At 49.0% G+C, this 12,496-nt stretch overlaps 1 protein-coding gene across 2 annotated transcripts in view; it reads right to left on the bottom strand.

The window, feature by feature from the left end:
- Window positions 1-12,496, bottom strand: part of KIF2C (kinesin family member 2C) — a 1,247,488-nt gene that overhangs the window by 31,678 nt on the left and 1,203,314 nt on the right. For both annotated transcript variants that reach the window (XM_086952306.1, XM_086952307.1), the window contains one exon: window positions 7,744-7,867. In XM_086952306.1, coding sequence (XP_086808432.1) covers window positions 7,744-7,867 — 124 coding nt within the window. The remainder of the gene's footprint in view (window positions 1-7,743; window positions 7,868-12,496) is intronic.

The raw sequence follows: 12,496 nt of genomic DNA, 5'->3' as shown, positions 1-12,496 counted from the left end.
CCCCATCTAAGCCCAGACTCCAGGAGACAGGGAGGCATGGTGCGTAGTAGCTTACACCCTCCTCCACTGTCTAGCAGGAGGAGCCGTATGACACAATGCCTCCACCTGGTTAAGTCCGAGAAGGCCTGGATTTCAACATTCCCTCACCTTTTGACTTCTCTGGAGAACGACGTCCTCCAGGCACGAGTTGGCTCCTAGATCGACCCCGCAAACGCTCTTACCGGAACAAAGACTGAGGCTGAGAAGATGCAGAGGACCGTGACACCCGCGCCACCATTAACTTCAAATGCCGATCCTTTAGCGACTTTGGTTTAAGCACCTGGCAGGAGCCACAATCCTTGGTACCGTGGTCTTAGCCTAAACACCACATACAAATAGTTTGCGGGTCAGTCACCCACAAGGCTTGAAATCTGTGGACCAAAAATGTACACTGTTCCACCAACAACAAAGTTATCGAGGTAGGAAAAAAAAAAAAAAAGGAAACGCCCTGAGTAACCGCTTCAGAGGATCCGCATTACAGTGTGGAAAAGAAGAAACTGACATCCGCGCGCCGGAGGGGACTTATATGGCTCAACTGACATGACCGGAGTAGAAGTCCTCGCGGAGCCATACGACACAGTACCCCGGCGCGCAGAGGTATTGCTGGAAATTATCCAGATCCAGACTGGCGCCTGGGGAGAATTCAAAAGTTAAGGAATCCGCAGCTAGAGGTCTCTATCAGGTACATCTTGCCATGAGATGGGTAGAGACCGTGTATGGAGTCCTTGTGCTGGTCTTCAGAATGCAGCCTGCCACAGGTTCCACATGATCTGAAAATACCTTTTAGCTGAATCTGCCATTGTAGGCATTAAGATTTAACTGGTGATAATATATACTGCAGCAATCTCTAAAATTCACTAAAAAGTTGAACTGAATAGAGCGCAGTTGAGATTCCCTCGCAAGCCGGGAGATAGAACCCTTTGAGGATAATGTTCTAGAGGGTGCTGCAACCTGATTAGCTGGACTTTACTTTCTTTTAAAAGAGGGGGATGGGGGCGTGGCTAAGCAAAAAGACAGAGCGGACGTGAGCTGCTTCGGCTCCGTACCCCCAAGACTGCCACAAGCTGTTTTCAGCGCAAATAGAGTACCGAGCAATGAATGGCCGCATTCGGCATTCACTCGTGATGACGAGGGGCATGGCCTCGAATCCAAGAACCGCCACCACGATCGGCAATTGCACCAGTAGCGAGACAGGTCGGGCAGCCGAGACCGATTCCAAAATGTCGGAGGTTGGCCCTGAGCAGAGCAGCCGCGCAAAGCTGAGCAGACACTGTCACCGGGTATTTCTAGATGCGGCTCCGTTGGAGCTACACACCCCGGACCTAGCGACTCCACAGGAGGGGGCCCAAGTGATCAATGGCCCCGAATTGGCTCCAGTGGCGGTGAGAGGCAAACAATGCACCTTCTTCCCTTCATTTTTCCTTTCTTTCGCTGCGCCACCTGAGAGGCAAGGAAGCCGGTCAATCCTGTACTGCTTCCTACACATGGCGCCTTACCCAAAGATGGCCCCCAGAGTTTAACCACAAGCAAAAGGTCTAAACCCACGTCTGGGAGATCCACGAGTAAAGGGGTAGATTTTCAGCGACACTGTTCAGAGGGGACTACCATTGCGCTGCCCCAATGCCACCAAAGAAAGCAACAAAGTCTCCCAGTAATTTGCAGCCACAGATAAGAACGTCCCTCCCGTGGAGACACACCAGGTGACGATTATGGCTCTCACCAGGGAAGACCTAGTCGCTTCCCTCCAGGACTTTAAAACCAAACGGTGTCAAAAACTTAAGCAAGATATGTGCGTCTCTATGGCCAAACTTAAGGCCGACCTAACTGAGAAGATGGCAACAATTAGGCACGATGGGTATGCGGTGGGCAGCAGGGTAGTGGAGGAACAGATGAATGACCTTGACACCCGCTCTACTAAACTACAGGAAGCCCAACACAATCTCCAGTCCCAACTGCAACAAGTGCTCCAGAAGGTTGAGGATCTGGAAAACAGAACATGGAGGGAGAATATTCGCCTCCGGGATCTGGTGGAAGGTACAGAAGGGTCAGACTTGGAGGCGCTTGTAGTCAGTCTTTTCTCTGAAATCCTGGCACCCCGGCAATTGAAGCTTAAGATTGACCGAGTTCATCGGGTGTGGACCATGCAGACTGAGAATCTAAGGCAGACAGGGGATGTCCTAGTAAAGATGCACTCCTTCAAAACAAAAGATGCCATCTTAAGAGCCGCAATGAAGAAAGAGGAGACCTCCTTCCAAGGATATAAATGTGCGCTCTTTCAGGACTTGGCCCCCTTCAGTTGTTCCGGCCGGTCACCTCAAAGCTACGTGAGGTCAATACTCGTTATCGCTGGACATTTCCTTTTGGTCTTGCCTTGGAGTACAAGAATAAGTCACACCATATGACTGATTTGAGCGAGGGCCTGCGTAACCTGGGCCTACTTGTGCCAGAGGACGACAGCGGGGCAGGTCCTTCGACCGGCTCAGGACAGCCCCGGTGGGAAACCCGGTCCTGGCAAACCATTACAAAAAGCAGGCAGACACCTAAATGAACGCTTTCCGGGAGGTGATTAGGACAGACTCCTTGCCGCTCACGGTGTGCAACCATGGAGCTCCACCAATGACCCTCTAGCTGTCCTGGTGCAGAAGAATAATCAAGATTTCACTCATGGACAGTGGGAGATGGCAGCCATTTGTCTAAGTCAGTTCTACTCTTTTCATATGTTCTCTATGTTCTTACCACATGGCAGTCGGGGTGCGGGCCTTGTCCATACCGCCCAGAATTACATTATTCTTCCTAGTGAAGGACCGAGCTGAGGGCCTGTTGGCTCCTCAGCACCATTTTTCTGGGGAATCGTTTTGGGGTGGGGGTGGTGGGGGTTTGGGGGCTCTCCTGGTGGAGGTGACGGGATGGAGATACTGAACAGCAGGCTGGGGGGGCGAAGCAATCAAAGTGGATAGGGAAGGGGGAGTCATCATGGTGAAAGGGAAGTTGAGGAGTACCCTCTGTACGTTTATCTCCCTCTATGCACCCAACACAGGACAGCAGATGTTCCTGACCACCATGCTATATCTGATTAGTGGGTTTGCGGAAGGCCAGGTGATTTTACTGGGGGATTTTAACCTGACATGGTACGAGATGCTAGATTGCGCTCACTCCCATTCAGCTTTACCAAAGCGGTTAAAGAGAAAATGTCCACTCTGGGCCTCTGTGATGCTTGGCGCACACTCCATCACACCTCTAAAGACTACACGTACTTCTTCCATGTTCAGCTATCCTACTCAAGGATAGACTACATTTTTCTTAGTCTCTGTTAGGCCCCTTACAGGCAGCTTAGATCTTTCCAATCTCATTATCAGACCACAGCCTCATTTCCATTAGTCTAACATGGGAGGGGTCTAAACCAGGCACATCTAGGTGGTATTTCCCGACCTCACTCACTCGAGACAAGCTGTTGAGAGATGAATTAAGGGCCTTTAACACCAATTACTTTGAACTGAACAACCCACGGGACACAACCCCCCAGAACACCTGGGACACTTTCAAAGCGGTGCTCAGAGGTAAATGCATCCATCTTAATGCAGTCCTGAACAAGCGAAAGAAAGCAGAGTAAGTCCATAAGGAAACACCCACAAGCCTGCTGCGACAGCTCACAGCGTTACGGGGCAACCTACGCTCCATTTATAATAATAGAGCAGAGTACACACTGTTGAAGCTACGGCAGACATACGCCTTTGGTGACAAGTGGGGACCCACTTAGCGTGTCAGCTGCAAGAAAAGAGGGAACGCGAATACATTGGGGGCAATCTAGATGGGGATGGTCATCTCATCCATTCTGACGACACCAAAGCCAATATTTTTGGCAGATCCTATGGGGAACTTTATTCCAGCACACCCCGCCCGACACGACTCTACAGCAGCAAAATCTCTATTTGGTGGACCTCCACCATCTCTCCCAGGCAGCTGCGGGGCATCTGGAGGCGCCCATTACGTCTGAGGAAGTCTGGCAGGCCATTAAAACTTATACTCCACAAACCCCAAGGGCCTGAAGGCCTAAAGGCGCAGTTTTACAAATGTTTTGCATCTGATCTATTCCTTCACTTCACTGACTTGTTAAATTAGATAGCGACAGATGCCAAGATCTCCACTTCGATGGCTGAAGCGGTCGTATCTGTTATTCCAAAACCTGGGAAAAACCCTCAGAGCTGCACCTCTTACAGGCCCATAGCCCTCCTCAATCTAATGCAAAACTGCATTCTGTGATCCTGGACACAAGGCTAGAGGATCTGATGCCCACTCTAATCTACCCTGATCAATCCAGCTTCATAAAAGGACGGCAGACCAGACAAAATTTGGCGTACTATACACCTCATCGAGAAAGTGTCCAAACTTAAACTTTCTGCAATTCTAGTGGGTCTCGATGCCGAAAAAGCCTTTGACAGGGTTAATTGGTCATTCCTTTTCCTCACTATGCAGAAATGTGGCTTTGGAGATAAGTTTCTCCATATGGCCAGTGCCGATTATCACCTCCTGCAATCTCGAGTTTTAGTAAATGGTTACTCCTCACTCCCCTTCGCACTTAGCAGGGGTATGCAGCAGGACTCCCCACTTTCTCCTCTCTTATTCGCCCTTAGTATTGAACCCCTGGCTATTGAATTCAGAGCGAATGAGGTGATTTGGGGGCATACGTTTTGCAGGCACAGAACATAAAGCATCCCTCTTCGCGAATGATATTCTGCTCATGCTCAAGGAACCGGCCTCCTCACTCCGAGAGGTACAGGCGGATTTGAGGAACTTTGAACAGGTGGCTGGCTTCAAAGTTAATTTATCTAAATCCTCCATACTAAACCTCACGCTCGCCGAAGCTGAAGCCACGAGATTGAGTCAGACATCTCTACAGTGGGCCAAACACTCCCTTTTATACCTCAGGCCCACCTCACTCCTAGAATTGTCGACCTGTATAAGGCCAACTACCCCCCTCTGGTGCCACAACTTCAGCAAGATTTTAAGCAATGGCGGCTACTATACATATCCTGGCTCGGACAGATGAACGCAGTCAAAAGGACGGTACTTCCCAAGCTCTTCTACTTATTCCAGGCACTCCCTATTGACCTAGATTGTGATCTCTTGCGGCGTATGCGCTCACTTGTCACTAACTTCATCTGGCAGAGGGGGTGGGGGGTGGGGGGGGGTACGTTTTCCCTTCCATGTGCTGCGGCGACCAGAAAGAAGGGGGGGGGGGGTGACATTTACAGATTTTGCACTATATTACCAGGCGGCCCAACTGCGGGTGGTGGTAGAATCTGAAACACTGGCTCCACATTGAAAGGGCGATTGCGGGACGATCAATTTGCTTCTGTGGAAGCAGCTGAAAGACAGGCCCGCAAACTCATATCTAAGCACTCCCACACGCACCACACAGCTTGGGATCTAGTCACGAGGAGGGAGGGTGGACCTCTTTTCCCACTCCTTACACCCCATTACACTTCAACCTGGCCTTCGCGCCTGCACTAAGAGAGGGACCCTTTGACTGTTATAGGGAGAGGGGGGCTGTCTAAAATTATCAGACTTAACTTTGACGTCCCGACATTTGGCAGCTGCAAAAGAGACTTACAGGTCGCGCACACCGAGCACTATCACTACCTCCAGCTTAAGCACTGGGCATCTACCCTAAATAAGGGAGGCTGCCACCAGGGAACTTATGGTCATGGAGAGAATGGTACAAAGAGCAGGCTCTATGAAAGGGGCAATCTCCTCACTATACGCCATGCTATTAACCACCATACACGCTCCTTGGGCGCGGTACATGTCCTTCTGGAACAGGTGGTAGGGAGACGAGGAATGGAAGCACATTGGGGAGAAATTTCTAAGCACAACTGCTCAGTGGCTTTACGGGAGACACATTACAAGACACTACTAGACTGGTGCCTGTACCCCACTAAACTCAAACGAAACTTCCCAGACACCTAAGATCTCTGCTGGCGGGGCTGTGGTTTGCAGGGGGACTTTCGTCACATTTGGTGGGACTACCCCAGTATTAGGACATTTTGAGAGGCGGTCCTTTCACACAAAGATATGCGGTGGTTCCCCATCCAGACTACCATAGAGGTGGCTCTCCTAAGCATTAGGGACCCTGATCTTGAACATCAATCTAAAGCCGATAAGGCTACAATGTGGGCCTGTCTGTCCCATGGGCTGCCCTCAGCGGTGTGCCCTCCCTCTCTCAGATCTATGCACCTCTTTCAATTTTGATCGCTCCCATTAAAGTTGACTGACTACCGTCTCGGTCTGTGAAGGTGCTGTGACCTTGATTAAACCCAGATCTGAGACTGAGGGTGAATGTTTTGCCATTGTGCAACATTCCGTCCATCTTCTTGTGTGTTTTGTTGTTCACCCTAGGGTATGCCCAGACGTGGGTCCCGTGCTCACTAAGCCACTGGAGTCAAGCTATCCAGGCTGAAGACAGCTGACAGCCAGAAACCGGTCAAAGGATGCTTGATTCCGGTCCAGAGAAGACATGGCTTGGCAGTTCGGGCTGGACTGTTCCCATGAGGCACAGGGTCAAGACTTATTTGCATATGGCCATGTCTGAACTGGGGTGGCTTGGTGAGCAAAATAATGCATTAAACCCAGATCTGTGACTGGGGTGAATGTTTTGCCATTGTGCAACATTCCGTCCATCATCTCGTGTGTTTTGGTGTTGTGACATTACCCTTGTTGCACCACCTCTTAGATAACTCAATGGAACCACTTTCTTAGTTTGGCGATATCACCACCACCAGGGATGGGGAGTAGGGAGGATTGGGGGGAGGGTGGGGTTGTTTCTTGTCTTTTGTTTAAGGGACCACATTGAAGGCTGGATATTAAAAACTGGGCATCTCCTCTTTTGAATTCAGGGGGATGTAAAGACCTTACGACAAGTGAATCTGGACTACATTTAGCCGAAGGTCTTGAACCAATGTCTTGTGCACTCTACTGCACCCATGTTGCCATATTTGCTCTTGATACTAAATAAAAAGAACTTTGCAAAAAGAAGAATTGATGGACAGAATGCAGAACAATGTCATACAATAACCCCAGTACAGAGATCTGGGCATAAATACATTGTTTTTCTGCTCTCCATGCCATTCCAGTATGGACCCAGCCATATGCAAATCAGTTTTGACCCTGCGCCCAATGGCAACAGTCCAGCCCGAACTACCAGGCAAGGTCCTCCCTGGACTGGAAACCAGCTTCCCAGGACCGGTTTCGGGCTCTCAGCCCTCATCACCCAGGATAGCTGGACTCCAGTGGCATGTTGAGCACAAGACCAACGTCTGGGCATACCCGTCCCACTCGGAGGGACAAATGCTAAAAGATCAATTGATGGACAGAATGCAGACAAGAACTTTGACAAAAACAAAGAGGGATGTGTTACTAAGGTGAAGGCTTTCTAGCCTTTCCAAGCAATGTTCAACATTGCACTGCTTTTCCAGTTAATACACGGGACTCCCACTTAGACTACGGCGAAATATTCAAGCATGTGAATCTAGGAACAATCCAATACTGGATAACCACATTTATTTCAGAGATGGCAAGACCTATTAGTTTTGGCATTGATTACCTTCTTTTTTTAGCGTGAGTAATCAAAATGACTAATTCTTCAACGAGAAACCAATAAACAAAAAAGCAACACAACTTAGTTCACATTTAACTGCACTGACTTACCTCCCATCGAGACCAGAACTCGAGAAGATGCCTGGATCAGGTGCTCAGCAGTGTTCACAAAACCTTCTAGGTCGTAATCTGGTTGCTGGGTTACTGCCACTAGCTCGTTCCATTCTGGTACTTTCTGTATTTAAGTATGAAAAAGGAAACATGAGAGGCTGTATGTCAGCACTTGAAAGCTCTCGTATTCACTCTTAGTACATTAAAAGCAACATTTTCACTGAAATGTAAATCTGCGATAACGGCTGTTGCTTTCTGTAATGAAATGCCTCTGTGTATGGCTACCCCTAAGTTTTTCGACTGATGCTGCTGGTTTTTCAACTCAGTGCACTGAGGCCTGCTAACCAGACCTCTGTGCCAACACCCTGACCCTAAAGTATCGGTTGAATTGGCTGTACCCAATTAGAAAAGGCTATCATACCTGTAGGTCCCTAGTAAATGGTACCCTTGTACCTTGAGAAAATAAGTTAGAAGGGCACATCAGGGTTTGCAGCACTGATTGTGTCACCCCAGAGGTCCCCCAAATAAAACAAGTCCCTCAATCCACCATTGCAGACTAATAGAGTAGCCAAGCACTGCTAGCCCAATTTTGCGTTTAGTTACCTGTCTGGCAGTCCTATCGACCCATAAAGACAGCGTGCAACATATAACACAGGCAGGGCATGACCTTTGCGTGTTGTGCATTAAAATAGCACAATTGCAAGTTTTACTGTGGAAAGACAAGGTCGCCCAATTGGACAGGGTTACATGCTGACAACATCAGCTGTGCTAATGTTATGTACACTTCTGGACCTCCCATAATTCCATCTTGCTGTCCCCTGGACATGGGCAGCTAGCGCCGGGGACGCCCCTTGGCGGGGGCAGCTCCCAGGTATCAGACAACTTGCAACCTTAAGCCCAACTTGTATCTCACGTTAAATTAATGCAGCGTGCAGTTTTAGTAAAGTTGCCACATTGTTACCTTTAAAACTCCTGTAGCTTTGCGGGCACTAATAGAGCCTACTACACAAGCCAGCTTTCTACCCTCCTGGCGAGACATGCCAATGACTCAGGACGGAGAACAATGAGACTGCAGGTAAGGGAGGTGTCACCTCCCTCCTGCAGGAAGCCACTTGAGAGTTTATCCCCAAAGGCAGGCTTCAAGCACAGAGGTGCACGGAGTTCACAAAACCCTGGCCTCTCAGAGTAGCTGGGTCTCTCAGAAGGCAGGTTATCGAATCAGGGAGAACTGGCCCGTGACCACGAAAATGGGTGAATGGCCGTTCAGAGGTGTGAGAAGTTGGCCTGGTATATGATGTTCACTATTCTAGTGAGCACCTTGCACCAGTCCAAACAACCCTTATGTTGATGGTTGTAAAGTCAACCTTATAGACCAGCTATCCTAGGGGTAGCATGGACAAAGCAGTCTTAGGCTAAACTCAAGAGGGCATGTGAAGCCAGCTGTTTTACCATATGTAACCCCTTTAATACCAAATGAAAGGACACCACACAGGATATATATAAAACATATGTTATTTATTACTAGACAAACCCTCTGAACTCTTTATGAGGTCAGAGGCACAAGCACAATACAAGATATTCAATTAAAATACATTGTTCCACAAAACACAGTAGGGCCCTAGGGGCACGCTAAACCATATACTAAAATAGTGGTATAAGGACCAGTACACGAAAAGTGAATAGGCCTAGGGAATCGCTGGGGCTACGCTGAGCTACCACGAGTTAGGAAGGGAGGCGTGTGCAGTGTCTAATCACATACGCATGTCACCATAGAGAATGAATGGCAACGTACGAGTTACAAACCAGTTCTTTTAGGGTACTTCTGACTGGACTCGAGAAAGTTACTTGAAACCTCGATAGTTGATACCCACAGGAGCACCTAAGTACTCGCGTTACCTCACCCACAGGAAGCGGGTGCATAGGTGTCAAAGTGTGTCGGGTTTCGTCGTCGAATCCTATGAAGCCTGGAAGAAAGATGCTGCAGGCGACCAGGAGAGAAGTGTCCGGATGGATCCAAGGGTGGATCGAAGATGAAGAGGACCTGAAAGCAGAGGGGACAGAGTCTGGGTCACTAGCCAGTGACCAGGAGGGTACTAGGCGATGTCGTGAAGCAATCAGGCGATGTCGTGAAGCAATCAGGTGCTGTTGTGAAACTTGTCTCTGCAGCCACGTGGACCAGGAGGCATCGACGACGACCAGGAGTCAGGCATGGACTGTCCCATGAAGGCTCTTGCTGTCGGTGGTGTCGGCTTCAGGATTGGAGCCAACAAGCCTTGGCAAAGGCCACCCACGCAGCAGACGAAGTTGGCTTCTTACTCAGACCAGCAAGGTCTCAGTGGCTGCTTCTTTTGAGGGAAGCAATGGCCAGTCTGGAGCACCAAGACCAGCGGTGTAAATTCAAAGGATCGTCGCCAAGATGGCCACTAGCCAGCGGGCAAGTGACCGAGCAGATGCGTCGAGCAGGAAAATGCAAAAGGGCACCACGCAGAACTCGTGGAGTGTGCAAGGCTGATCTTCGGTGCAGATGATGCTCGGGGCTGGGGCTTCTCAATCGCCAATGCACAGCTTAGAGTGTGCCTCGGGTGCTGCACAATTAGCAAGTCGCAGACTTTTCAAGATGGCCGGTCCCACGTCTCTCGTCGAATCCACGGGTCTCAGCTTTGCTGGGACTGTGGATCAGGCTGTTGGATGTCTGGTAGTCAGATTCTTGTCAGGCTCTGTGCTCGGGCTCCGGCGGCGACAAAGCAAGCCGTTGGATGGTGCCTGCTTGTGCAGGGTGGTCACTCCTTGACGACAAGGGAGATTCTTCAGTCGTCTTCTTGCAAAGTAGATCGAAGGTCCAGAGTTTTGTTTCAGAGTTTCAGTCCGCATTAATATAAAGTCTTGGGACTTAGCTCCTACCTATATACCAAAATTTAGAGGCTGGATTACCTGCTAGGTCCCTCCTATGGGTGGGACCAGGGAAGGGGGTGGTTACACACCTTTCCCTTTGTCCAGTTTCGCGCCAGAGCTGGGGCTGGAGTGCCCCAGCACCGGTATGAACTGGACCATGCATGGGACACCTTGCATGCCCCAGGCAGTGTCATTTCTTTCAGCCCTCCCTGCCCCAATACACAAAAGCCTGTCTGGGGTGATGCTAGCACCTCCCAAGACAGGAAACCTATTGTCCAAGCCTCCCTCGCTGGAAGGACTCCCAGCAGCAGGAGGTCAGACTTGTGTCTGTGGCAGCAGCATCCATTTTGGGATGCTGAGGCTCTGGTTAACTTTAACCGGGAATAGTAGGAACAGGTCTTCTCCCTCTAGAAGGGTGGAATGCTACCCCCGTCGCCAGAACTGGCAAGGGGGTAGTATTCCGAATCGTAGGACACCTTACTCGACATGTTATAAAGCCACACCAGATAACTGCGAGGTTCATAATGCACTTAAGAGTATATGGTATGGCAATATCCTAGAACAGCTATAAGGACATGGTTCCGAAAGCTGCAGACAGGCTCAGCTCATGCTAGAGCACCATCTCACATAAAACCAAGCACTCTGCCTCCAGGATTGTTAAGGCTTGCCATAGGAGTTACTTATAGGTGTATATGTGTCTAGATATCAGATTAGATATAGGTATAGTATATCTAAGCAAGGGGTGATTAAACGACCTTGCCCCAGCTGAGTGATCAGCCAGTTGTGTCAATGTGAATGGCCAGCCAGGGGTGGCATAATACATGTTGCAGCCCCTGGTAGGCCTTGGATGCACCTATGCCCTGGGTACACTGTACAGGGGCTCATAAGGTGACCTAGTATCCAATTGGCAATGCACCTAAAGTACATTGTAGTGAATTTAGAGAGAGCAGCTGGGCTGTGGGTCTGAGTAGCAGGCCCACAGCCACATTAAGTCGAAAACCAGTAAAGCAAAAAGCAAAAAGTGGGGTGACCATAGGAAAGAAGACCCTACTCTCCTACAAGAGGCAACTGGACTTAGGAGGAGAGGACTTCGAGAGACATTGAGCCAGGGCCACCTCAACATCTTCATGGACCAAATAAACCCTCCAGGGTGTCGACCGTGTCGCATCCACAGCATCCTTCATCACTTGCACCAGGACCACTTCATAGGAATCCATTGCAACATGAATGAACTCCCTGGTACTGCTTCTTCTGTGAAGGTAACTATTCTTGAGGACTTTGCTGGTCCCCTTAACTAGCTCCCTGCTCGCGCTGGTTGCCCCAAGAAATTGTAACAGATTGCATGGACACTTACCTACGTTTTCCTTGAAAAAGCTTCTAAGTGTCCAATTTGATGACTTTGTCAAGACATGTTTGCGTTTGAGTTAAATTGCTTTACTTTATTATTGCTTGTAAAATCTAGATCTCAAACCATCCGGTGGATTTTTGTTCTAGTGTCTAAAACTCTTATAAAAATAGTTATTTTTAAAAACTGGAGTCTGATTTCTCGAGTGTCATGTTGACTTCAATTGTTTTGATGCTGTTTAAATGCTTAAATGTGTTCCTCTTTGTAAGCCTTGCTGCTCAGTGCCAAGGCCACGCAAGGTTGAGCCGAGGGTTTTACAGATGAAACCTACTAGACCTAAAGTGGTTGGTAAGTTTATTACACAGCGAGGTCGCACAACAATAAACTATAATGCACCCAGTTTCCTCACACTTTACTTTTTTGTCCCTGTGGTATTACAGCCCATTAGTAGATTACAGAAAGGTGCTGTGCGAATGGAATTCTAGTTCAGGTTCTGCTGAAATTACCTTGTTGCAT

Source organism: Lissotriton vulgaris, chromosome 1_1 (assembly GCF_964263255.1).
Source record: "Lissotriton vulgaris chromosome 1_1, aLisVul1.2, whole genome shotgun sequence".
In the NCBI taxonomy this organism is placed as follows: Eukaryota; Metazoa; Chordata; class Amphibia; order Caudata; family Salamandridae; genus Lissotriton; species Lissotriton vulgaris.
The sequence above is the reverse complement of the archived record's forward strand: the minus strand, read 5'-3'. Positions and strand labels throughout refer to the sequence as shown.